Source organism: Kogia breviceps, chromosome 4 (genome assembly GCF_026419965.1).
Source record: "Kogia breviceps isolate mKogBre1 chromosome 4, mKogBre1 haplotype 1, whole genome shotgun sequence".
Classification (NCBI taxonomy): Eukaryota; Metazoa; Chordata; class Mammalia; order Artiodactyla; family Physeteridae; genus Kogia; species Kogia breviceps.
The window spans coordinates 181,377,310-181,403,593 of record NC_081313.1 but is presented as its reverse complement, the minus strand read 5'-3'; the positions used below and the strand labels follow the sequence as shown (position 1 = coordinate 181,403,593).

The 26,284-nt window shown below is 55.0% G+C and overlaps 1 protein-coding gene across 1 annotated transcript in view; it reads right to left on the bottom strand.

The window, feature by feature from the left end:
- Window positions 1–487: 487 nt before the first annotated feature.
- The window catches only part of TMPRSS9 (transmembrane serine protease 9), a 56,953-nt gene continuing 31,156 nt past the window's right edge, over window positions 488–26,284 (bottom strand). Inside the window, exons 4-19 of the mRNA XM_059060412.2 lie at window positions 24,187–24,254; window positions 23,895–24,074; window positions 22,837–22,874; window positions 20,880–20,993; window positions 19,196–19,367; window positions 13,433–13,707; window positions 11,630–11,766; window positions 10,588–10,906; window positions 9,126–9,297; window positions 8,392–8,663; window positions 7,667–7,803; window positions 4,500–4,893; window positions 2,383–2,554; window positions 1,523–1,788; window positions 1,257–1,393; window positions 488–828 (exon numbers count right to left, since the gene is read on the bottom strand). Coding sequence (XP_058916395.1) covers window positions 667–828; window positions 1,257–1,393; window positions 1,523–1,788; window positions 2,383–2,554; window positions 4,500–4,893; window positions 7,667–7,803; window positions 8,392–8,663; window positions 9,126–9,297; window positions 10,588–10,906; window positions 11,630–11,766; window positions 13,433–13,707; window positions 19,196–19,367; window positions 20,880–20,993; window positions 22,837–22,874; window positions 23,895–24,074; window positions 24,187–24,254 — 3,015 coding nt within the window. The 3' untranslated portion in view covers window positions 488–666. The remainder of the gene's footprint in view (window positions 829–1,256; window positions 1,394–1,522; window positions 1,789–2,382; window positions 2,555–4,499; window positions 4,894–7,666; window positions 7,804–8,391; window positions 8,664–9,125; window positions 9,298–10,587; window positions 10,907–11,629; window positions 11,767–13,432; window positions 13,708–19,195; window positions 19,368–20,879; window positions 20,994–22,836; window positions 22,875–23,894; window positions 24,075–24,186; window positions 24,255–26,284) is intronic.

Here is a 26,284-nt window from a genome sequence, read left to right as displayed (position 1 = left end):
GTGTGTGTGTGTGTGTTCACTCCCGCTAAAGGTGGGGGGTCGGAGGGTCGTGAGGAAGGGCGCTCCTAAGGGCCTGGGCTGGCGAGTGTCGAGCAAAGACCCGGAGCGGCTCTGGCGCTCGGGGCGATCGACCTCACGCGCTGCGCATAGCATCCGGGTTTGGACCTGGGAGCGGTGGCCACACCCCTTCTGAACCGTGACCTCCGGGGGTCACACAGACAGACGCCGAGTGCGGCCGAGAGAAACCTGTGCGGCTCCCCCGTAGGGGCCTCTGTGGGGACTGAGCCTCAGCACCCCCTCCCCTTCTTGTTCCCGGGTGACGGGGAGCGTCGGTCACATAAAAGGGAGCCTCGAAGGTGAGGCTGCCCAAGGCTGGGGGTGGCCCTCTCCGGGAAGGCCTCCCCGCCCCCAACTTTCCTCCCACCTCCGGGCCCTGGCTGAGGGGCGGGCAGTTGTCGTTTCTGTGACACGGAGGGCTGAGCCAGCGGGCTGCAAACGAGGGGCTGTGTTTATTGGGACAAAACATGCAGTTAGATCGCACCCCAGTTACCCACAACCCCTCCACCCCCTGCCTGCCGCCTGGACCCCCTCCTCTGGAAGGGTGGCCGGCTGGTTCCTGCCACCTTCATGTCGCTGGTCCCAGGCCTGGGCAGCCGCGCGGCGCGGTCACTCTTGGATGTTCTGCCCGATCCAACTTCTCACAGCAGCCACCCGGGTGTAGACGCCTGGGAACTGGGGTCGCCCACAGCCGTAACCCCAGCTGGTGACCCCAGTTAGCACCCACCGGCCGGAGGGCTCCCTGCAGGCCAGGGGCCCCCCGGCGTCACCCTGAGGAGAGGAGAGGAGAGGCACTCAGGGCAGGCAGCACCTCCCTGGCAGCAGCCGAGGGTGGCCTGGCCTGATCCGCGTGCTCCTGCGCCACCGCGGGAGTGTCTGCGGGCTCCCCCTGTGACCCCAGCTAGCGGCTTCCCCTGGGAGCCTCACTCATACTATCTGGGAAATTGGTTCCGTGCGCGGGTGAGCGTGGACGCCCGCCTGGCGGTCCAGGAGCAGAACCGGGCCTCAGCCCGCAGCCTCTGTCCAGCCTGCTCGTGACCCTCTGAGGGGCGGGGGAGGATGCGGGGGGCACCGGCTTCTTAGGGGTAGCCACTAAGTGGTCGTCCAGTGGAAACTCGGAGGCCCCAAAGGTGCCCCGTTTGATCTGAGGAAGCGCACCGCGGGCTGGGGCCCGGCGCGCGGAGCCCCGGTGCGCTCACCGAGCAGCTGTCTACTCCGCCCTGCGGGAAGCCTGCGCACAGCATGCGGCTGCTGATCTGCACCGGGTAGAAGCGGCGGCACGTCTGCTCGCTGAGGAGGCGCACGGCCGCCTTCTGCAGCTGCCGCGCCATCGAGCCTGCGGGCGAGACGGAACCTGGTGGGCCCGTGCCCGCCCTGCGCCGTTGGGACTCCCGATGGGGGCGCAGGCGGGGTCCTTCCCGACGCCCCCGGACCCCTAACCCGCGGGGGGCCCATCCGCGCCTACCTCCCTCGCGCACGGAGCCCCAGCCGGTGATGACGCAGCGCGCGCCGTCGGGGGGCCGAGGCGCGGGCTCGGGCAGGCAGATGGGCCGCACCAGGCGGCTGCGGCGCACGGGCCCCGCCAGCTCCAGCAGCGCCACGTCGTAGTCGAGCGTGTAGAGGTTGTAGAAAGGGTGCTTGTGGATGCGCGCCACGCGCTCCAGCTGCCCCTCGGCGCCGCTCAGGAACGGCGTGCCCAGGAAGGCCGCCCACTGCTTGGGGTCCCCGTAGCTGTGGGACGTCGGGGACAAGCGTCCGCCCGGGTCCCCGCACCCCGGGGCTCCCCGGCACCCTGCCCCGCGGGGGCTGCGTCCGCGGGCACTTGACCTCGGTTGAGTCGTCCCTTTGTCCTAGAACAGCGGGGAGGACGAGGGGGGCCCCGCGCCTGAACGCGCCCAGCCGGCCCCCAGGCACTGAGGTGACACTACAAGCTGTGTCCATTTCCACCTACCATGACGGCTTCCCCCCCCGCCCCCGCTCTGAGCTCGGCACCGCGAGGCGCATCCTGAGCTGGGTTTCTGCGGGGAGGGCAGGGCCCCTGGCCTGGTCCTCCTCCTGCGCACCCTGCCGGCAAGGGGACTCCCCGCCGGGTGACCTTTACGGTGGCGCCAGTCCGAGCAGGGGGGCTAGGGATGGAGGTGTCCCGCTGGGGCGGAGACCCGGCCTGGGGCCGCCCCGTTTGGTGGGGGTCGGGGACTGGACTTCGCCAGGGGAGGGCTGTGCGGAGGAGGGGACGGCACGGAGGCGCCACACCCTGAGGTTTCGGCTACGATTGGGTCCCGGTGCACCAGGGACACAGGCCATTCGGGGGCAGGCGGGACTCACACGTCAAAGCAGTGCGCTGCCGACAGCAGCCACCTCTCGGCCACCAGCACGGCCCCGCAGCGGTGCTCCCGCCGCCGCAGCCACAGGCTCACCTGCCACGGCCACTCCCCGCGGCCCGCGGCGCTGCCACCCACGATCCTGGTCAGCGCTGCTGTTGGCGCCAGGCCGCAGTCTGCGGGAGAGGCGGGCGTGGGTCTGCGGTCAGACCATGCCTCTCCGCCCCTGCGCGCAGCCCCGGGTCTCGGTGCCTGGGAGTGGGGTGGGGGACCCACCTCGGGAAAACGCCTTCCCCCAGGGACCCTGGGCCTGGCGCTTGGTCCTACAAACGAGCCTCTTCTGGGCTTTTCTCAGATAATGTGCCCCTCTCGCTCCACACTCCTCCCAGGCCTCTTTCAGTCCCCTAGGAGCCAAGTTCCCTGCTGCCCCAGGGCCTTTGCACACCCCAGCTGCTTTCCAGGAGGCCCTGCCTGGTCTCGCCAGCTCGTGCACTGGCTGGTCTTCCTGGATGCCCTGTCAGGGGCTCTTTACCTGCGTCTAGCGGCCCAGTGTCCTTCCCAGGGTGGTGCCTCCGTCCTGTGAGACACCCTCCCCCACCCGCGGCGCAGGGCGCACCCTCGGAACACGAGAGTAGGAAGACCAAACGGGTAGCTCCGAGGAGGGCTGCAGGGGCCGCCGTCAGCACCGGGGGCGCCCAGGCACACGTCTGGTAATTCCCACGGGCTGTCTTCCAGCTCCACAGCCATGCCCCCTCCCCGGCCCTGTCTCCCACCAGCCAGCCGCGCCCCCTGCCCTGCGTGGTCGGGGAAGGCCCTCCTGTCCCCACACCGAACGATATGTGCCATGTCAGGAAACCCTCCTCTACCTCCTGGCCCCCACGTTGAGAACTGTAGCTACTGGAAAGGGAAGAACCAGCGGGCTGGAGGCCCGACCCAGAGACAGCCGGCTGCAGCGTTAACAAGAACCAGTATTTCTCCCAGGGACACGCTGCAGCCGTAAAGTATCAAAACGCCCCCTCCTCTGAGCACCCCTGCTGGGTGGGCGGGGGCAGCGAGGTCCCCTTGAGCCTGGAGGATCTCAGTCACAGAGACTCTGCCCCGATTTCCAGCCCAGCCCAGCCCCGCCCCTCAGCTGAGGAGGGGTCTCTGGACTCGACTTTCCACCTCTGTCTTAACCTTGCGGTCCCCGGAGGGGCACCACGTCCAGACCCCTGGCGCGTGGTCTGCTTTGCTCTGAGCGGGTCAGACTCTGCTTCCTCTCACATCCCCTCCACCCCTTCTGCCCCGGGTCCCACAGCGCCTGCCTCTCCCGCCGTCTGGTGCGCCGCCTTGCTGCAGCGAGCCCATAACCCTGACTTCGTGGGTGCAGGTCTGTGTCTGGGGGCTTGAGCTGACTGGGCCGGCCTCTGTGTGACTGTGGGGGGGCAACGGAGGGCGGGGAACAGAAGCCGGGCCCCATTCTTCGCTTGGTGCCCGGGGCGCTGCGGACGGCAACTATTCGAGCCATAGGAAATCGCCTGCCTTTGATGGGTCTTTACTTTTGACCCAGAAATACGGCAGTTCCATATGCTTCTGATTACTGTTGAACAAAAATGAACTCCGCGCCTCAGACACAAGCTCAGGGCCCTGCCACACCTGTCAGCCAGTTGCTGCCCTGTTGTGCCCCCCTCGGGCCTGTGGGACCAGCCGCTACGTGTGCACCTGCCCTGTCAGCGCCGGGTCCCTGCCGTCGCAGCCTACGATGGTCTGACTTGTGTCCCCTCCAAAATTTGTAAGTGGAAGCCCTGAGCGCCAGACCCTCAGGAGGGGACTTTTGGAGACGGGGCCTTTAAAGAGACGGTTCGAGTAAGATGAGGTCGCTCGGGTGGCCCTAATCCGGCGTGACTGGTGTCCGAATAATAAGTAGGAGATTAGGACACAGACACCCACAGAGGGGAGACCACACGAGGACGCGCGGGCAGAAGACGGCCGTCCTCACGCCGAGGAGAGAGGCCTCGGAGGGTTCCAGCCCTGCCGACACCTCCATCTCCACCCCCCAGACTGGGACGCCGTGACAGCAGCCCTAGCGACTGACGCGGGACTCCTGCCACCCACCCCGCGTCACCCCATCTCCCTGGGTACCTGGTAGCTGGGAGCCCACGGTGGTCCCCGTGGCGTGTGGGAGTGGTGTCTGTCCCCTAGTGGTGGTGGTCATGGCGGTGGTGGTCCTGTTGGCAGGTTGGCTGGTCACGGTGCTTGTGGCCCAGGGGGTGGGTCTGCCGGCCACGACCCCCGGGACCGTGCGGCCAGCCGTCCTGGCAGGCTGGCCGCTGGTGGGCGGCCTCGTGGTGGGCGGTGGGGGCGTGGAGAGGGGGCGGGAGGACATGACGTCGAGGATCCAGCCCTTCAGCCGGGTGATTCGGGTGTACACGCCTGGCTTCCTGGCCTGGGCACAGCCGATGCCCCAGCTCACAATCCCCGCCAGATAGAACACGCCAGGCGTCTCCTCACAGGCCAGGGGTCCCCCAGAGTCACCCTGAAAAGGAAGGACAGAGGGCCAGCTGACCGTACCGGCACCCTCCCCGCAGAGGCGCTGCCAGGCCCTCCCGCGCTGCCACGAGTGGGAGGAACTCCTCAGCAGAGCTGGACACGCACAGGACCTCAGCAGGACGGGCCTCACACCCACGTGGGGCTGTGAGGCCTTGGGTGACCTTGAGCAAGTCACCTCTCCCTGAGCCAAGATTGCTCTTACTTTTGCATTGGAAACAAAACAAAACAGCGGAAAACCCTAAAGAAAAACTCTCCTGGGCAAGAATAGACAATGGGGAAAAGACAGTCTCTTCAGCAGGTGGTGTTGGGAAGGCAGGACAGCCGCACGTAAATCAGTGAAGTTAGAACACACCCTCATGCCCTGCACAAAAATTAACTCAGGATGGCTTAAAGACTTAACTGTAAGCTGTGACACCATAAAACACCTAGGAGAGAGCACAGGCAAAACATCCTCTGACATGAATCACGCCAGTGTTTTCTCAGGTCCGTCTCCCGAGGCGACAGAAATAAAAGCAAGAATAAACAGACGGGAGCTAATCAAACTTACAAGCTTTTGCACAGCAAAAGAAACCATAAAAAAACAAAAAAAAAACCCGAAAAGACAGCCTATGGAATGGGAGAAAATACTTGCAAATGATGCAACCGACAAGGGCTTAATCTCCAAAATATACAAACAGCTCATACAACTCAATAACAAAAACCCAAACAACCCAATCGAGAAACGGACAGAAGACCTAAGTAGACATTTCTCCAAAGAAGACAGACAGATGGCCGACAGGCATGTGAAAAGATGCTCAACGTCGCCGATTATTACAGAAATGCACATCGAAACTGCAGTGAGCTACCACCTCACGCCGGTCAGCATGGCCATCATTAAAAAGACTACAAATGACAAACGCTGGAGAGGGTGTGGAGAAAAGGGAAGCCTCCTGCGCTGTTGGTGGGCATGTCAGTTGGTGCAGCCACTGTGGAGAACAGTGTGGAGGTTCCTCAAAAAACTAAAAGTAGGGGCTTCCCTGGCGGTCCAGTGGTTAGGACTCCACGCTTCCACTACAGGGGGCGGGGGTTCAATCCCTGGTCGGGGAGCTAAGATCCCGCACGCTGTGCGGCACAGCCCCCCCAAAACTAAATAAAAATAGAGTTGCCATATGATCCATCAGTCTCACTCCCGGGCATATATCTGGAAAAGACAAAAAAGATTTAATTCAAAAAGATATATGCCCCCCAACATTCAGAGCAGCACTATTTATAGTAGCCAAGACACGGAAGCAACCTAAATGTCCTTTGACAGAGGAATGGATAAAGAAGATGTGGTACATAGATATGTGGAATATTACTCAGCCATAAAAAAGAATGAAATGATGCCATTTGCAGCAACATGGATGGACCTAGAGATGATCACACTAAGTGAAGTGAGTCAGAAAAAGAATGACAAACACCATATGATATCACTTATATGTAGAATCTAAAATATGACACAAATTAACATTTATGAAACAGAAACAGAACAGACCTGTGGTTGCCAAAGGGGAAGGGGAGGGGGGAGGGAAAAATTAGGAATTTGGGATTAACAGATACTACGATATATAAAACAGATAAACAACAAGGCTTTACTGTATAGTGTAAGGAACTGTATTCAATATCTTGAAATAAACTGTAATGGAAAAGAACGTATATGTGTATATACATACAGACGTGTAACTGAATCAAACTGAATCACTCTGCTGTACACCAGAAACTAACACAACATTGTAAGTAAACTATACTTCGGTAAAATAAAGAAACATTTAACAGCATGATGTTTGCTGTAGGTTTCCATTATACGTCTATCATAGGGTTAGAATTTTTTTTTTTTTTTTTGCGGTATGCGGGCCTCTCACCGTCGCGGCCTCTCCCGTCGCGGAGCACAGGCTCCGGACGCGCAGGCGCAGTGGCCACGGCTCACGGGCCCAGCCGCTCCGCGGCACGTGGGATCCTCCCGGACCGGGGCACGAACCCGCGTCCCCTGCATCGGCAGGCGGGCTCTCAACCACTGCGCCACCAGGGAAGCCCTCATTTTTTAATTAAAAAGGTTGTTAAAGATTACCAGATGCTTTTTTCTGTGATTTTGACAATGATCCCGTTTCTCCCCTGTAGTGTATTAATGCAGCGAATAGCGTTAATGGATTGTCCTGTGTGGAGCCAAACTTTTTATGACATCAGCTCACTTTGGTTGTGATCTATTTCCCTTTCAATACATAACCTGCTGGCTTGAATTTGCTAATATTTTATTAAGGGTTTTTTCATCTATGCTTCTAAGTAAGACTGGCCTATGCATTTTTTAAAAAAAACTTTCTCTTTTTGTTTTTTTTTTGCCACGTCACGCGGCTTGTGGGATCTCAGTTCCCCAGCCAGGGACTGAACCCAGGCTACGGCAGTGAAAGCGCCAAGCCTAACCGCTGGACCACCAGGGAACTCCCTGAATTCTTTACCGGTGTGTTTCTCTGGCCTTGATAGCGTGGTTCAGCTAGCTGCTCTCTGTGTTCTGGAGCTGATTTGTTTACCCTTAAAAGTGGGTCAACAACATGTCAAGTGTGACAGGGTGGTCGTGTATGTGGCTCATGTATGGTTAGCTTTTCTTCAGTTAACGTGTACAAGACAGCTTTTAAAATCAGTGTGTCTATATTTCACGTAGATCTACCACATACTTTGAAACCGCTGCCTCATCTTCTGTTTGGATGTATCACGATCTCTCTAAACCAGGTCCCTCCTGGACTCACCTGGCAGGAGTCAACCTTGCCCTCCAGGAACCCCGCACAGATCATCCTGTCCGTGAGCGAGAAGTTGTAGAGGGCACTGCATGCCTTCTGGTCTATGATGCCCACGGATGCCCGCTGCAGGAGGTCAGGCTTGGTGGCTGCCAGGACAAGGAGACCACCCCCCAGGGCTACTTACACAGGGACCACTGTTCAGCAGCCGGCTTCGCTCTGACCACAGCCCCAGAGGGAGGTGCCACCCCCGTCCTACAGGCCAAGGCCCGGAGGCCCACAGCGTTGCAGGGATGCGTGTAGAGTCGCACAGTGAGAAGGAGGCGGGTCCCACCCTAGAGTCTCACCACTGTCCCTCGCGCCTTGGGTGACCTGCAGGGGGGCTACTCGGAGGTTTCAAAGGAAGCATTAACTCTTGGGGGGCCTCTGAAGGGTGTAACACAGGGGTCCCCAAACTTTTTCCATAAAGGGCCACAGAGTAAGTATGTTCTGCTTTATGGGCCAGACAGCCTGTTGGAACCACTCAGCTCTGCTTTTGTAGCAGGAAAGCTGCCGGGGGCTATCAGTAGTAAGTCAGTGGGCTTGGCTGCATGCCAGTACAACTTTATTTACAGAAAGCAGCCACTCTGGGCCCACGGGCTGGAGTTCGTGACCCTGAGTTAGTGGAGAGGTGAGCGGTTTGCAAGCGGTGGGACCAGAGCCCCGGGTCGGGGGGGGGAGGGGAGGCGGAGGCTCACCGTTTCCCTCCTGCGTGTTGCCCCATCCAGAGATCACGCACTTGCGGCCCACGGGGAACTTCTGGATGGCCAGGGGCAGGCAGACAGGCTGCACGTACTTGCTGAAGACCAGGGGCCCGGCCAGCTCCAGCACGGCCACGTCGAAGTCCAGGATGCTGGGATTGTACTGGGGGTGCAGCACCGCCCGCCTGAGCCCCATCTTCACGGGGCTCCCGCTGACGCCCGAGAGGGACGCGGTGCCCAGGTGGGCCCGCACCAGCTCCACCTTTGTGCTGCCAGGAAGGGGCCGCTCAGACGCCCTGCCGCCCCCGGGGCACCGGGCAGAGCTGCGGGACCCAGGCCCCGGGGAGGGCACCACGAGACCGTGGGCAAGGCAGGGAGCCCCCCCCACCCCCCCAGGCCTCATTTTCTTCTGGGACAAGAAGCCATGAGAGACCCCCACGGCTTTGTGACAATCCGAGGTCAGTGCCACCTGCCCCCGAGTGGAGGGGAGGAGCTTGCCCCCCAACTCGGCCCCTCTGTGTCCCTCACAGACCAGCTCGACAGGACCCTCCCGGAAGCCACTCCCCAGAGCCCCCTACTTCTTCAGCTGCCCCCCATCCGCCCCCTGCCCCCCCCCCGCAGCTGGAAGTGACCCTGGCCACGTGCTGGGTCCTAAGTGGTCTCTGCATGCACGGGGATTTGACGGTGGGGGGGGGGACCCGGTGATGACCGGGGAGCCGCGGGGGCCTTACTGGTTGAAACAGTGGGCGGCAGACAGCAGCCAGCGGTCCCCCACCACGGTGGCTCCACAGAAGTGCCGGGAACCCTCCTTCAGGCTGACCTGCCAGGGCACTTCCCCGGAGGCGGCCCCGAACCCGCCCACGATCCGGGTGGGCTTCTCCAGCGCCGGCCTGGCCCCGCACTCTGCGGGGACGAGACAGGAGGGCCAGCGCATCTCAGCCCGCTCGGCGGGCGGCGGCACCGCCCTGGTTCCAGAGGGGCCTCGGGACACAGGGCGCAGCCTCCGGCCTCTGGCCGGGCCAGGGCACAATCATCCCGTCACACACATGAAGCAGTCGAGGCTTAAAGGAGCCCTAACGTCTCAAGCAAGTACAAGTACGCGGCCCAGCTGGGGGGACATGGGCGAAAAAGGAGAAGATAAAATCACAGCAGCCCTGTCCCCACCAGTGTCAGCGCGGCAGACACAGGCCACAGCCCGGGCGGCTCTGGACAACGGCAGAGTCGGGTCGTTACGGGGTCGGGGGCGGGGTGGGTGCAGGTGACTTTAAATGAGGAAGAGTTAAACAATTACACCCTAATAAAAAAAAATTTTAAAAATAATAAAGTGAGCAGAAAAAAATGAAAAAAAGTTAATTTGATATTCATTTCCATAGGCAAAAACAATATCAGAATTTTTTCATTTTTTTACGTATAACTTTTTCTATATTATGTGTTGTGTGATGTTTATTTGATTGTATGCATGTGTGTGTGCCCCCTGTGCACGTGTGTCTTTAGCAATGTATCTCTGGCCAGGTACACAGTACTTTGAAAAACTGGTATGTACTCCACATAAATCGTTTATTCTTTCTAATGGGAGTGTACTTCACTATTCTTCCTACTCTGTATTTTTAAATATTTAATAAAGATGGGGAGCACACCTTAATTGACTTTGTATACCACTGTCTGTCAGGATTTCACATAATCGATTACAATATAAATCTTGATTGTTAAATGATTGAGTAGGAACAACCAAGAATAAAGGAGATTTTTGTGTTAAAAAAAAAAAAAAAAGAGGCAGAGTTTCGACTGGCTTTGAGCCTCGCAGGTCTGTGGGACCACGAAGGCGGACCAGTATCAGATCCGGGCAGTGACTGGACCTGGGTCCTCGGAAACCGCAAAGTCGAGACGGGTGGAGAATCTGTGTGCTTCGTGTGGGTGCTTGTGCCTGTGATAACCCTAGGACAGTCGCTCTCCCACCCTGGCCCCATCGTCATGGTCACTGGCCTCTTGCTGACCCTTCAGGATATTCTGAGTACACCCTCCTCCTGGCTGGCCGTCAACGTGAAGCATGACCGCTAGCCTTTGCCTGGGCATGACAGACATCACTAATCAATCACCCATCTCTTCCCCACAGAGAGCTTCGGAAAGCCAGTAGCAATCCACCCAACCCTGCACGGAGCGGACACCCACTTTTGCCGTCTGCCCAGAAAGTACCTTGTGGCTTAGAAGCAGTGGCTGAGTCGAGAGGCACGGCGCTGGGGGCCAGCGTGGGTCTGGTGGGTGTGTTGACCACCGGGCTCTGGGGTCTGGTGGGCCAGGCGGTGCTGGGGATGGCCGGGGCGGGGGCCACCGTGGGGGCCGGAGGCTTGCTCGCAGCGGCAATGGCCTCCAGGATCCAGTCCCGCAGCCTGGTCACTCGCGCGTACACCCCCGGACGCCGGGCTTCCGCACAGCCGATGCCCCAGCTCACGATGCCGGCCAGGAAGAACCTTCCGGAGGGCTCCTCGCAGACCAGGGGGCCCCCCGAGTCGCCCTGGGAGACAAAGGCACACCCTCAGGAGGGGTCGGGGCTCCCTGGCTGCAAGCCGGTCCCAGTCCCAGAGCCACAGGGTCAGAGAAGGAGCCCTGGTTGGGGGTCTTCTCCCCATGTGCTCACGGAGCACGTGTGGGCTGATACCTCACGTCTTGGAACCTCAGTCTCCTCTTCTAAAAACATAAAATAGGACAGTTGGACTATGAGATCTCTAAGACCTCTTTCAGTTCTGCCACCGGCAGTTAAAAACCCAACCCAAATAAACAATATCCCCTCCTCTCCTTAGCCCAGCAGACCTTGGGTGATGTCACCAGCGGCTTAGGAACCTCCAGTCGTCACGTGGCGTCCTCCTGCAGGGCCCCATCTGCCCTCACTCATCCTATCTTGCTATCCTTTGCCTTCTCCTCACACCCAGCTCACAGTGACTCAGCCTTAAACACAAGCTCTCTCTTACTACTTCCCGCCGTTTTCTCCAGCTTCTGGCTCTGATGTGGCACCCTGAGCACATGTAGCAGCCGCTCCCCACCCTCCAGGCCTTAGAAAGGAGAGTAAAGATATAAACTAAAAAGAAAAAGGAAATCCACAGCCCTGTGACAAACCAAGCAGAGGAAATCTTGGTGGTGGACCAGCAACAGAGGACTCCCCCTTCCGGGGAGAGGGGAACCTCGGGCTGGCAAGGCGGCGTCTGGGGCCTCTGGCCTCTTTCCCAGGCACCGGGCTCACCTGGCAGGAATCCACCTTCCCATCCAGGTAGCCGGCACACAGCATCCTGTCGGTGAGCGAGTGGCCATACAGGCTGGCGCACAGGGCCTGGTCCAGCAGTTCCACGGTGGCTTTCTGCAGCATCTCCGGCTTGACCACTGCCCAGCATGGGGAGAGACAAGCAGGGTGAGCCCTCCAGGACCCTGGCAGCCACCCCGAGCCAGGAGGCTGAGCTTCTGTTTCCCCAGCTGCGCTGGAGCTGCTGCAGCCCCAGATCAGAAATGAGCCAGGTCCATCAGTGCCCACTGACCACCCTCTCGGCCTGGACAGCTAAGTGGCATCAAAGTTAACGCCCCAAGACTAGGCTCCTCCCCTCCCCTCCCCAAACCTGCCCGCCCTGAGCTCCCCCTTACCTGCTGGAATCTTTTCTTAGCCCAGCCGTAGCCCCATCTTGGCTGAACATTAAATCAGATTATGTAGCCTTTTCCTCAAACTCTCCAGGGTGTTTCTCCCCCCCGCCCCGCCACACACACCCAGCTCAATCCAAATACCCAAGCTTGGACCACCTACCCTGGCACCCCAGGCCCTTTGCACATGCCGTTCTGGCTGTCTAGAATGCTTATCCCTGCAGACTCTGTCTGCCTTCCTCCTCTCATCTCCTATTTTAAATTGCAGCCCCCCACCCCCACCCCTGCCTTATTTTTCCACATTCTGTACATCACCATTTGCCACTTATCTTGTTCATTATCTACTGCCCCCTGGAATTGTTCTGTCTGGGTACGGTAGCCACTGCCCACATGAGGCTATTTAAATGCAGATGGAAATTCATTACAATGAAGTGAAAATGTACTCGGTTTCTTGTAGCTCTAGCCCATCTCATAAGGCTGCTGGCTCCCGTTGTGGATGGCACAGATGTGGCTTGTGTCCACCCCTGAGGGAAGTTTTATTGGGAGGCACTGGTCTGGACTGGGCGCTCCATGTGAACAGGGGTTTCTGTCTGATTTGCTTCCTGCCCAGTCCCTGGAGTAGGAAGCCTGGTCTTAGCTGAAGTGTCACCATTTCAGGCCCTTTCCTAAAGCTGTCCCCGCCCCCAACTCATTTTTCCTACTGGTTTCCTTCCCAGCATTTATCACCATCAGGTTACAGTCGATATGAGGCAGTTCTGTTCTATAAAATTACCCAAACCCTGAATCAGTGAACACTGCTCCACTGCCCCAGGGGATACACGGGGTCAGGTTCCCGAGAGCCTCTGGTCATAGCCGATCCAACCGTCCGTAACCTCACGATGGTACGTGTGTTTCTGCTTAAAGACACTTCACCTAACATACACTGTTGATTCGCTAACACTGAGCTCACAGCCCACAGCGCCGTAACTCTTGCCCGAACGAAGCTCATCTAACACACGTACTTTTGCCCTTAAGGCACAGCCGAGCCCTCCCGCTCTTAGGACGCTAGCCAGCACTTCAGCTGTACGCTTGGGGCCTGTTTAGATTTTGTGAAACCTGCCACAAAAAGCACAAAAATGCAGGAAAAAAAAAAAGTGGCAGTAAACAGACCACGAAAAGGACGCTGGTTTCCAGTCTGAGCTGAACCAAGAGGCAGGGCATTGCCCAGCTCCACCTCAGCTGGGAACGACTCAAATTGCACATCAGGGAACAACCACAGAGTCCCCCTACGAGTACCCACTTGGGGAGACAAGTGAATTCTAGCGAGTGGGCGAATTCGCAAATACAGAATCCGCGGCTAATGGGGCCGGACTGTGTGTTGCTTGCTTGGCTGGGCTTTGCTGGCTGCCTGGGGAGGCTGCGGGTGGTAGGTGCTTACGGAAGTCCTCCTTGAGGTAGCCCCAGCCCGAGATCAGACACTTCTTCCTGGGCGGGAAGACATGCACGGCGGCCGGGAGGCACACGGGCTGCACGTGCCTGCTGAAGGGCAGGGGGCCACGCAGCTCGAGCACTGCCACGTCGAAGTCGGCCGTGTCGGAGTTGTAGGAGGGGTGCGTGACGATCCGGGCCACTCGGGCCCGCACCGTGCTGGCCTCCGAGCCGCTGAGGTACGTGCTGCCCGCGTAAGCCACCCACTCGGCGGGGTCTTGGAATCTGCAGGGCAGACAAACCCCCGCTCAGAGGCCCACCGAGGATGGGGCCGGAGGCTGAGGAGGGAGACGCACCCACCCGGCGGGCAAGGCTTAAGGAGGCGCCCCCAAAACTCAGCCATCGAAACTCATAACGATATTTTCGGACTTCCCTGGTGGCGCAGCGGTTGAGAGTCCGCCGGCCGATGCAGGGGACGCGGGTTCGAGCCCCGGTCCGGGAAGATCCCATGTGCCGCGGGGCGGCTGGGCCCGTGAGCCACAACTACTGAGCCCGCGCGTCCGGAGCCTGTGCTCCGCAACGAGAGAGGCCGCGATAGTGAGAGGCCCGCGCGCCGCGATGAAGAGTGGCCCCCGCTCGCCACAACTAGAGAAAGCCCGTGCGCAGCAACGAAGACCCAACGCAGCAAATAATAATATTTTCATGCAACATTGTCAAAAATCAGAATGATCGCAAAAAAAAAAAAAAAAAAAAAAAAAACCCCAAAAGAACACTCAAAACATGGTGCACGAATTATCAGTATTTTAAACAAAGACAGGATCCAACAGGGTTGGGATTAGGGTGAGGGCGAGTGAGGCCTTGAATATGGATTGGCTACTAGATAACATTGAGTGGCTGTTTTTACTTTTCTCGGATGTGACAGTGGTATGTGGGTATGTGAGAGACTCTTTTGTCTCTTTGCACAAATGCATGCGGGAGATTCGGAGGCAATGCGTCATGATGTTTTCTACTTAATTTCAAATGGTTTGGCAAAGATATATATGTATGAATGTGTGTGTGAATAATTACAGATGCAGATAGATGGAGAGAGTGGGAGAGAAAACAAATACAGTGAAATAGTAATAACTTTTGAAATCAGATATTGGCATATGGGTGTTTGTTGTCCTATTTTTTTGTCTTTTCTACTTAAATATATTCATAATAAAATGTTAAGAGAAACGAAATTTAAAACGATAAAAAAGCAACTCTTCTTGCCCTGAATGTCATTGCTTATGTGACCTGTGTCCCCCAGATCGTCACTTCCTGGGGCAGGTTTCCCTGGGATTCCCAGCAGGCTGTTCCATTAGTGACCCTGGGCAATTCGTAGGTAATAGTTTCCCAGGGGAACCCGTGCTTCCTGTTGCCCTGTCCTGTCCCAGAGAACTCCTCAGATGGAAGTAACCAAATAGCAATGCCTGGCACTGCCAGAGGCTTCCAGAACCTTCTCCCACCTTTGGTGAGCTCCATTCTGATTGGCCACTCTCACCGTTAAAGATTCTGACCATCAGCAACAACAAACAACCCAAGTCAAAACTGGGCAAAGGGACTTCCCTGGTGGCGCAGTGGTTAAGAATCTGCCCGCCAATGCAGGGGACACGGGTTCGAGCCCCGGTCCGGGAAGATCCCACATGCCGCGGAGCAACTAAGCCCGTGCGCCACGACTACTGAGCCTGTGCTCTAGAGCCTGCGAGCCACAACTACTGAAGCCCGTGCACCACAACTACTGAAGCCTGCGTGCTCTAGGGCCTGCATGCTGCAACTACTGAGCCTGCGTGCTGCAACTACTGAAGGCCACGCGCCTAGAGCCCGTGCTCCGTAACAAGAGAAGCCACCGCAACGAGAAGCCCGCGCACTGCAACGAAGAGTAGCCCCCACTCGCCGCAACTAGAGAAAGCCTGCACGCAGCAACGAAGACCCAACGCAGCCAAACAAACAAACAAAAACCACCGGGCACTGCTCCAGAGAAGATGAAGCAATGTCACACAAATGTCACACAAGTGGCCAAGAAGCACATGAAAAGACGCTCAGCGTCACTAATCATTAGGGAAATGCACATCAAAGCCACAGTGAGATATTACTGCACACCCATTAGGATGGCTGTTATGAAAAACAAACAAACAAAGTAATAAGTAATGGCCAGGATGTGGAGAGACTGGGAGATGGGCCACGATGACGGAGTAGAGAGACCCTGAGCTCACCTCCTCTCAGGGGCACACCCAAATCACAACTACCTGCAGGACCACCATCGATGAAAAAGACTGGAACCTACCAGAAAAGACCTTCTCCAACTAAAGACAGAGAGAAGGAACCACAACAAAATGCGAAGGAAGGGTGGACTCACGATTTGATCAAATCCCATGCCGCCTGGTGGGGGGCCCACGGACTGGAGAAGAATCATGTTGCAGCGAGACTTGTGAGAGTTCTGAGCCCCATGTCAGGCTCCCCAGCCTGGGGGTCCAGCACCAGGAAGAGGAGCCCCCAGAGCATTTGGCTTCGGAGGCCAGCAGAGCTAACCGCGGGAGCCCCACAGGACGGGGGGGAAATAGAGGCTTCACGCCTAAAGGACACACAGAGAATCCCACGTGCACTGGGACCCGGGGCAGAAGCTGTAACCTGATAGAAGCCTGGACCAAACCTAGCTGCTGGTCTCGAAGGGCAGGGCAGGCGGTCGCCCTGGGGACGTAATGTTGGGGGCCCCGCCATCTTGGCTCTTTAGTGCGGAGACCCGGCCCCACCCAATAGCCCACGGGTGCCAGTGCTGGGACGCCCCAGGCCAATCAACTAACTGGGCAGGGACACTGCCCCACCCATCAGCAGACAGCCCGCCTTAGACCCCCCTGAGCCCACAGCCCTGCCCACCAGAGGGCCAAGGCCCAGCTCCGCCCACCAGTGGGCCGGACACCAGATGCAAAAAAACCAGGATCCCACATCGCATGCAGGCCAGACCCCTAGCCCTGCCCACCGGTAAGGCAAAGCCACCTTTGGAACGCTCCAGAACCCATACCCAACTGTAGCCGAAACCCGCCCCCTCCCCCCAACCCCCCCACCAGCAATGCTCTGAAACGAACTCTGGGATCCCTGGGCCCTGCAGCCAGGCTCCAGGAACCAGCTCTGCCTGTCAGTAGTCTGGCACTAACCCCAGGATCTGACTTCACCTGCCAGTGGGTGGGCAACAGCCCCAGAGTCTTCAGGACCCTGACTCTGCCCACCGGTGAGCCAGCACTAGCCCCAGGCCCCCTAGGATCCCACAACCGGCTACCTTGTGACCAAGCCCCGCTAAACCGCAGCCAGCAGCTTCCACATAAGACGGGGCCTGGCAGCCAACCAAGCCTACCAGACCGCCCACAGAGTCAGCCTGCGACAACAGAAGGACCCACGCAGCCCCCTTGGAGGGAACCCCTAGAGCATGTCGCTTGGGTGATGAGCGGGGGAGTGCCCTGTGGAGACGCGTAGGACGCGTCCTGCAGAGGCCACTTCTCCGAGGCTGAGAAACATTACCTAACCCACCACACACCTAAAAATACAAACAGCAACTTAGGCGAAATGAGGTGACAGAGGAACATGTTCCAGACAAAGGAACAAGATAAAACCCCAGAAGAAGGACTAAGTGAGGTAGAGACAGGCAACCTACCTGAGAAAGAGTTCAGGGTAGGGATCGTAAAGATTATCATAGAACTCAGGAGAGGAATGGATGCACAGAGTAAGAAGTTAGACATTTTAAACAAAGAGAAAATATAAAGAACAACCAAACGGAGATGAAGGATACCATAACTGAAATGGAACATACAGTTGAAGGAGTCAGAAGGAGACTAAATGAGGCAGAAGATCAGATCAGTGAGCTGGAAGACAGAGTAGTGGAAATCACCGCCACCAAACAGAAAAAAAGAAGGAAAAGAAGTGAGGACAGTTTAACAGACACTAGGACCACATCAATCATGCTAATAGTCACATTATAGGGGTCCCAGAAGGAGAAGACAGAGAGAAAGGGCCTGAGAAAATATTTGAAGAGATAACAGCCGAAAACCTCCCTAACTTGGGAAAGGAAACAGTCACCCAAGTCCAGGAAGCACAGAGGGTCCCATACGGGATTAACCCAAATAGTAACAAACCAAGACACATCATAATCAAAAAGACAAAAATTAAAGAGAGAATTTTTTTTTTTTTTTTTTTTTTTTTGTGGTACGCGGGCCTCTCACTGTCGTGGCCTCTCCCTTTGCGGAGCACAGGCTCCGGACGCGCAGGCTCAGCGGCCATGGCTCATGGGCCCAGCTGCTCCGCGGCATGTGGGATCCTCCCGGACCGGGGCTCGAACCCGTGTCCCCTGCATCGGCAGGAGGACTCTCAACCACTGCGCCACCAGGGAAGCCCAAGAGAGAATATTAAAAGCAGCAAGGGAGAAGGAACAAACAACATACAAGGGAACTCCTGTAAGACTCTCAGCTGACTTTTCAGCAGAAACTCTGCAGGCCAGAAGGGAGTGGCAGGATGTATTTAAAGTGATGAAGGAAAAAGCCTGCAACCAAGATTACTCTACCCAGCAAGGATCTCACTCAGATCTGATGGAGAGATCAAAAGCTTTACAGACAAGCAAAAGCTAAAAGAACTCGGCACCGCCAAACCAGCTCTACAACAAATGTCAGAGGAACTTCTCAAGGATGTGGAGAAACGGGAACCCTTGTGCACTGCTGGTGGGAACGGAAAAGGGGGGCAGCCACTGTGGAAAACAGGATGGTGTTTCCTCAAAAGGGTAAACACAGAATCACCATATGACCCAGCAATTCCACCTCTGAGTTTATACCCAAAGCAACTGAAAGTAGTGACTCGGATACCTGCACACCCATGTTCACAGCAGCCAAAAGGGGGACACAACCCAAGTGTCCGTCGATGGATGGATGAATAAACACATGTCCATCCACACGCTGGAATACTACTTGGCCAAGAAAGGGAAAGAAGCAGTGACACACACTACAATGTAGATGAACCCTGAAAACGGGTTAAGTGAAATGTCAGTCACAAAAGGGCAAGTACTTTCTGAATCCACTCCCAGGAGGTCCCTGGGGGAGTCAGATCCACAGAGACAGGAAGTAGATGGTGGGGGCCAGAGGCTGGGGGAGGGGCTGGGGAGTCCGTGTTTCCTGGGGACGGAGCTTCAGTTTGGGAAGATGAGAAAGTTCTGGAGGTGATGGTGGGGATGGCTGCATGACAGTGTGACTGTGCTCAATGCCACTGAGCTGTGCGCTTACAGATGGTAAATTTATGTCACATATATTTTGCCACAATACAAACAAATTAATGCATTCAGATTTAACAAAAAGAAAAGAGAGGGAGGGACTTCCCTGGTGGTCCAGTGGTTAAGAATCTGCCTTCCAGTGCAGGGGACGTGGGTTCGATCCCTGGTCAGGGAACTAAGATCCCACGTGCCACGGGGCAACTAAACCCAGGCGCCACAACTAGGGAGCCCGCGCGCCGCGACGAAGAGCCCGCGTTCCGCGACGAAAGTTCCCATGTGCTGCAACTAAGACCCGACACAGCCAAATAAATAAATAAATAAATAAATAATTTTTGAAAAGGAGAGGGAAGGAAGGAGGGAGGGAGGGAGGGAGGGAGGAAGAAAGGAAATAAGTAAGTTCCAAGGGGCTCTGAAGATACCCAGGAAAGGTGGCATTCCCAGAGTGGAAGGTAGGTGGGATACAGGGGTGGGGTGGGCTCTGAGCCCTCAGGGACGTGGACTCACTCGTTGAAGCAGTGGGCAGCAGACACCAGCCACCTGGCGCCAATGATGGCGGCCCCACAGAAGTGTTCGTTGTTTTCTCGGAGGCTGACTTGCCAAGGGAACTCCCCCGGGGATGCCTCCACACCGCCCACGATCCTGCCGGCTGTCCTCCAGCCAGGCTGCAAACCACAGTCTGCAAGACAGAGATCACTGTCCAGGACCCCAAGAAGGCAGGAGTGTGGCCACGTTCCTGGCACGTCTGTCTGCAGTCTGTTGTCCCCATGGCCCCCGCATTCAAAGAATGCCAAAGATACCAGCAAACCACCAGAAGCTGGGAGAGCACATGGAACAGGTCCTCCCTCACGGCCTCAGAAGGAACCGACCCTGCCGACACCTTGATCTCAGACTTCTAGCCTCCAGAGCTGGGAGAGAATACATTTCTGTTGTTTAACCCACTCAGCTTGAGGTCCTTTTGATTCAGCAGCTCTAGGACAATCATACCCTAAAGTTAGCTGTATGGATGCTACGTACCTATGTGATCAACCCCCAACACAAACCCTGGACACCAAGCCTTGGGTGAGCTCCCCTGGTTGGAAATACTTTGTGTGTGTTGTCACATATGGTGCTGGGAGAATGAGTTAAGCACTGTCTACATGACTCCACCGGGAGAGGATAATTGGAAGCTCGCTTGAGCCTGGTCTCTCCTGGACTTTGCACCTTTTGCTTTGCTGATTTTCCTCTGTATCCTTTCACTGTAATAAGCTATAACTACGTATATAACAGCTTTACTGAGTTCTGTGACTCCTTCTCGTGAATCACTGAATCTGAAGGAGTCTTGGGGACCCCCCGACCACACCTGCCAATTTCAATCAACCTCTATATCATCCTCCACAGCCAGGTACCAGACACTATGAATGTCTCCCTCACCAGGTATTTTGCAAGTTTCAAAATCTTTATATGTCCATCTTTTCATAGTATGCAGTGTCTATTTATTTAGTCTGCTTTTATGTCCTTCAGCAATGGTTTGTAATTCTATATAATTATTATTATATACAGGATACATATTTATTTTGTGCTGCTATTAATCAAGAGTGTGATTTTTCCATTATATCTTCTAACCTGTTATTAATTGCATAAAGCAAAACAAGAGCTTTTTTATGTGTTAGTATTTATCTTATCTTCCCCTTATTGTTGAACTGTCTTATTTTTCTGATATCCTTTTAGTTAATTTATTGATTCATTTAGATAATCAAATTCAAATTATGATAGTTTTCCTTCTTCCTTTCCAATACTTAAACCACTGTTCTCACCTTACTGCATTGGCTAGCATTGCTAGAAAAAGGATGACTACTCTTACAGCATTTCAGTTGTAATTTTCCCTTGCTCAAATCCTTTTGGTGACTCCCCACTGCCTATAGGACAGACGCCCAGTTCCTGGCATTCAAGGCTTCCCACAGCCTGACCTGATTTTATTCTCCTTCTCACCCGAGGCCCCCCCCACTCCACACACCTCAAGGTTTCCCTTCTCTGCTTGCTGCTCATGTTTCCTGTCATATCACAGGTGCCCACTCCCTCTCTCTGCCCAGCTCCAGTGAAATGCCAGGACCACGTGTCTGTGTGTGATGGGTACCGTGGGCCAGAGAACCAGCACTTGAACCTGGAAAGGGGACGTAGCCCAGAAAACAGGCCAGGCGGGCAGACTGACCACAATGCGCCTCATCGGAGCCATCAGAGCAGTCCGCCGTGTCATCACACTCCGGGTTCACCTTTGTCACGCACTGGCTGTTCCCGCAGGAAAAGGCATCCCCTGGACAGTGACCTGAGGGCAGACAAGAACCGCGTTCCTGACCTCACTCCATCTCTCCCGCCTGCTCTCCACGCGGAAACTCTAGAGCGTGGAAGGCACCTCTTCTCTGCTTCCTTTTCTCTGAATGTTTCTGAAATAATTTTCTCAGAATTAGTACAGAGATGTAACACATGAGAATGCAAGTCAGCGCCGGGGCCAGGGCTATGCAACCTAAGCGCCTGTGTGCCATGGATGTCCTTTTACATTTCTATCAGCCATGCTTTATTTCTTTATTAATTTATTTTAATTAATTTATTTTTTGGCTGTGTTGGGTCTTTGTTGCTGCGCGTGGGCTTCCTCTAGTTGCAGCGAGCGGGGGCTAATCTTTGTTGTGGTGCGTGTGCTTCTCATTGCGGTGGCTTCTCTTGTTGCGGAGCACGGGCTCTAGGCATGTGGGCTTCAGCAGTTGTGGCACGCGGGCTCAGCAGTTGTGGCTCGCGGGCTATACAGCTCAGGCTCAGTAGTTGTGGTGCCCGGACTTAGTTGCTCTGTGGCATGTGGGATCTTCCCGGACCAGGGATCGAACCCGTGTCCCCTGCATTGGCAGGTGGATTCTTCACCACTGCACCACCAGGGAAGTCTCGCCATGTTTTTAAAAAGTAAGAAATAGGGGGACCTCCCTGGTGGCTCAGTGGTTAAGACTCTGAGCTACCAGTGCAGGGGGCCCGGGTTAAATCCCTGGTCAGGGAACTAGATCCCACATGCATGCCACAACTAAGAGTTCACAAGCCACAACTAAGGAGGCAGCAAGCCACAACTAACAAGCCCACCTGCTGCAACTAAGACCTGGTGCAACCAAATAAATTTTTTTTTAAGTAAGTAATAGGTGAAATTATTTTTTTTAATTTTAATAAAGTACACATAACATAAAATTTGCCACTGAAGTGTAGGTTCACATTTGGGGCCATTCTCTGGGGGGTCCGTCCTGGGTGCACTGTGGGATGTTGAGAAGCACCCCGGCCCCACTCACTGAATGCTAAGAGCACCCCCCATCGTGACAACCACAGATGTCCCCAGACATCACCCTGTGTCCCCTGGGGAGGCAGGATCACCCCTAGTTGGGGACCATTGATGTAAAGCTAAATAAATGTATCCATAGATGTGTCATGAGCCGTCTGGGAGGAAAGTCACCAAAATAGTAAAAGCAATGAGATTCCAGGGGATACCTACTCTTTTTTCTTCCCCCCCCCCAAACTGTTTTCTGTCTTTTCTCTGAATAACAACTTTCCATCACTTAAAAACAAAACAAAAACAATAATGCCTTCTCTTAATCATGCTTGGCTCTGAATAACTCAAAGTGCCTCATTTTAAATTGTCTCCTCACACTGATTACATTCTTTTTCATATTCTTTTCCATTATGGTTTATCACAGGATATTGAATATAGTTCTCTGTGCTGTACAGTAGGACCTTGTTTATCCATCCCATATGTAATAATTGCATCTGCTAAGCCTGAACTCCCACTCCTTCCCTCCCCCAGCCCCCTCCCCCTTGGCAACCACAAGTCTATTCTCTATGTCCATGAGTCTGTTTATGTTTTGTAGATAGGTTCATTTGTGTCATATTTTAGATTTCACATATAAGTGATATTTGTCTTTCTCTGACTTACTTCATTTAGTATGATAATCTCTAGGTCCATCCATGTTGCTTTAAATGACATTATTTCATCCTTTTTTATGGCTGAGTAGTATTCCATTGTATATATATATATATATATATATATATATATATATATATATACACACACATATACATATATATATATATATATATATATACACATACCACATCTTCTTTATCCATTCATCAAAACATACCTGATTTTAAGTCTCTTTCTGTCAGCAGCCCCTTCTGGCTTCCTGCAGCAAAACGGAGAAGAGATATAAGCTCATTCAGCGAGCACTGAAGTTCTTTGACAACATCGTATTGCAAAGCAGTGGTCTGCGCTGTCCACCTCGGATCCACTTAAATTCTGACTTAAATCAGCAAAGATGAAATCAGATGAAATATTCCATTCCTCACGATAAGAGCTCAACAGCCGCATGGGGCAGGTGGCTGCCAGAGTGTATGGCGCCGACCCAAAACATTTCCATCCCCGCAGAAAGCTCTCTTAGTGCTGGCGAGGTTACTGAGACTCACTGAGTGTGTCAGGAGTGGTGGAGAGGGGACTGTAAATGTCCTGCAGGGCAAGGGCAAGGCAACAATTTTAAAATCTGAGCAGGGCTTCCCTGGTGGCGCAGTGGTTGGGAGTCCGCCTGCCGATGCAGGGGACGCGGGTTCGTGCCCCGGTCCGGGAAGATCCCATGTGCCGCAGAGCGGCTGGGCCCGTGAGCCATGGCCGCTGGGCCTGCGCTTCCGGAGCCTGTGCTCCGCAACGGGAGAGGCCACAACGGTGAGAGGCCCGCGTAAGCGCAAAAAAAAAAAAAAAAAAAAAAAAAATCTGAGCAGTCTGACCTCATGCCTGGCTCTCAAATCACAATGCACAGCAATCTTAGAATTTTAGAGCATAACATTTACCCTTATTTCTAGAGCAGGGGCCAGGCACCAAATCCGGCCCACCACTTGTTTTTGTAAATAAAGTTTTATTGATACACAGTGGTGTCCGTTTGTTTATATAGTGTCTTTGCTGCTTTTGTGCTATAATAGCTGGGTTGAGTCATCTGGACAGAGACCCAATGGGTAGCAAAGATGAAAATATTTATAGGTTGCCGCCCCCTGGTCTAGACCATAGAGGGTAAAGCAATGGGTATATGTTTCCTTGTCACAGAGAGGGGCGACTATGGAAAACCTCAAGTTTAATGCAACTTTCACTTGGCTCCCCCTCCCCAGCATGTCCCTCCAGTCCCTCCCAACGTCGCCCTGTCTCTGGGGCCACTTGCCTGTGAGCTGGGCGGACACGATGGTGCCATACGGGGCCAGGGGGATGCCGCGGCCCTGCAGCCTCTCTCGGAGTCCCCGCTGCAGCAGCTCCTCCTCCAGGCCTGGGCTCGGCGTCCACAGGGCCGGCTGCATAAAGTGCAGCCGAAAACGCACCAGGATGCTGGCGTTGCCCTCCCTGCGGGGAGGACACCGGCGCTCGAGAGGGAGGGCGCCTCTCGGCTGGAACCTTCTGCAATCTCTCGGGCAACCACCAAGCTTCCTCCACCTCCAAGGAGGCCCCAACTCACCAGTAACTGAGCACCCTGCAGCCTACACAGCTGGCCTCCAACTCCGTCTCCCGAAAGCTGCTGACAAACTACAACGGAAACAACCGCAGCGAATGTGAGACCCTGCGGAGACTCCCTGGGGGGAGAGCTGGGAAGCGGGTGGAAAAGCATCTCCTCTTCAACTCCGTGTGTGCGGCCAACTCACAGAACTAAGAGACAGGAGAGGCATCTCGAAGTCGTGCCTATGAAAATATAGCTCCGCCAACAGATGATGGAGAAACCCCACGTGGTCCCTCCACACACGGGAGCATCTGTCAGCCACGAAAAGGGGTGAAGCCCTGACACTCGCTACCACGTGGACGGACCCTGAGGACACGACGCTCAGCGAGAGAAGCCAGACACAGAAGGACACACGGGGTGTGATTCCATCGATTGGGAAACGTCCAGGACAGGCAGATCCGCAGACACAGAGCGTGGGTTCGTGGTTGCCAGGGGCTGAGGGAGAGGGGGAGGGGGTGACTGCTGATGAGGGTGGGGTTTCCTTTTTGGGTGATGGAAGGTTCTGGAATTAGAGGTGATGGTTGCACAGCTCTGTGAATGTACCAAATGCCACTGAATCGGTCACTCTAAAAGTGGATAATTTTAGGGAGTTCCCTGGCAGTCCAGCGGTTAGGACTCGGCGCTTTCACTGCCAGGGGCCCAGGTTCAATCCCAGGTTGAGAAACTAAGATCCCACAAGCTACACAGCGTGGCCAAAAGAAAAACAAATAATAAAGAAAAGGATAATTGTATGTTATGTGAATTTTACATTAAAAAAAAAATTCAGTGGCTGAGCCCGCTCTGTGCCAGCAGATGCTGTCAGGAAGGTCCTTGTCCTTCATGTGCCGTTAGGGTGGGTACTGTCTGCGTCTCCTAGGACTGTCTCGATTTGGGCACCGAAGGGCCCACATCTCTGCCCTCGGCAGCTCACGTCACCCACGTGCTGGGTGACCACGTAACCCCGTTTATCTGCTCTCCCAGTGTAATCACCGACAGCGTCCCTGTCCCCTGGCAGAATGTCCTGCTTAGGTGCTAAATCCTAAGGTCACCATCCTTGCTCCCTAAACACACGTGATGCACGGTCACGCCTGTTCATTCGCCCCGTCTAAAACACCCTTAATCCAATTTGCCTCTCTGAACCACACCCTCTGAGTCCACATCCCCACTGCCCACACCCAGACCTGCACTGTCCTGTAGAACATTCCACAAATTTCCAAAATGTTCTACACCTGCCTCGCCCCGTATGGCAGCTGCAGGCCATATGTAGAAACTGAGCATCTGAAATGTGGCTGGTGCCACAGAAGAACTGATTTTTCACATTTTGTTCAATTTTAATTAATTCACGCGTCAATTTCAAAACGGATACTTGATTCAGTCACTGGAAGATTCTTAAGTATATTTGGAGCCTCTTGGGTCTGGAAACGTTACAGATTCTAAATACGGATGGAGTTTTCCCAGTGGAAGCTCAGTATCCACCCTGAGATGTGAGTGTAAAAGACACACCAGGTTTGGGGGACTTCCCTGGTGACGCAGTGGTTAAGAATCCGCCTGCCAGTGCAGGGGACAGGGGTTCAACAGCTACTGAAGCCTGTGCACCTAGAGCCCGTGCTCTGCAACGAGAAGCCACCGCAATGAGAAGCCCACACACTGCCCACCTGCAGCAACGAAGATACAAAGCAGCCAAAAAATAAATAAACTTTTTTAAAAAAAGACACACCAGGTTTGGAAGCCTCAATACAAAGGAAAGAATGTAAAATATCTCATTAATACCTGCTTTATATAGGTTGATGACATGTTGAAATGATAACATTTTGGATATTCTGGGTTAAATAAAATGTATTATTAAAAATAATCTTACCTGGTTTTTTTTTTTTTTGGTGGTACGCGGGCCTCTCACTGCTGTGGCCTCTCCCGTTGCGGAGCACAGGCTCCGGACGCGCAGGCTCAGCGGCCATGGCTCACGGGCCCGGCCGCTCCGCGGCACGTGGGATCCTCCCGGACCGGGGCACGAACCCGAGTTCCCTGCATTGGCAGGCGGACTCCCAACCACTGCGCCACCAGGGAAGCCTCTCTTTTTACT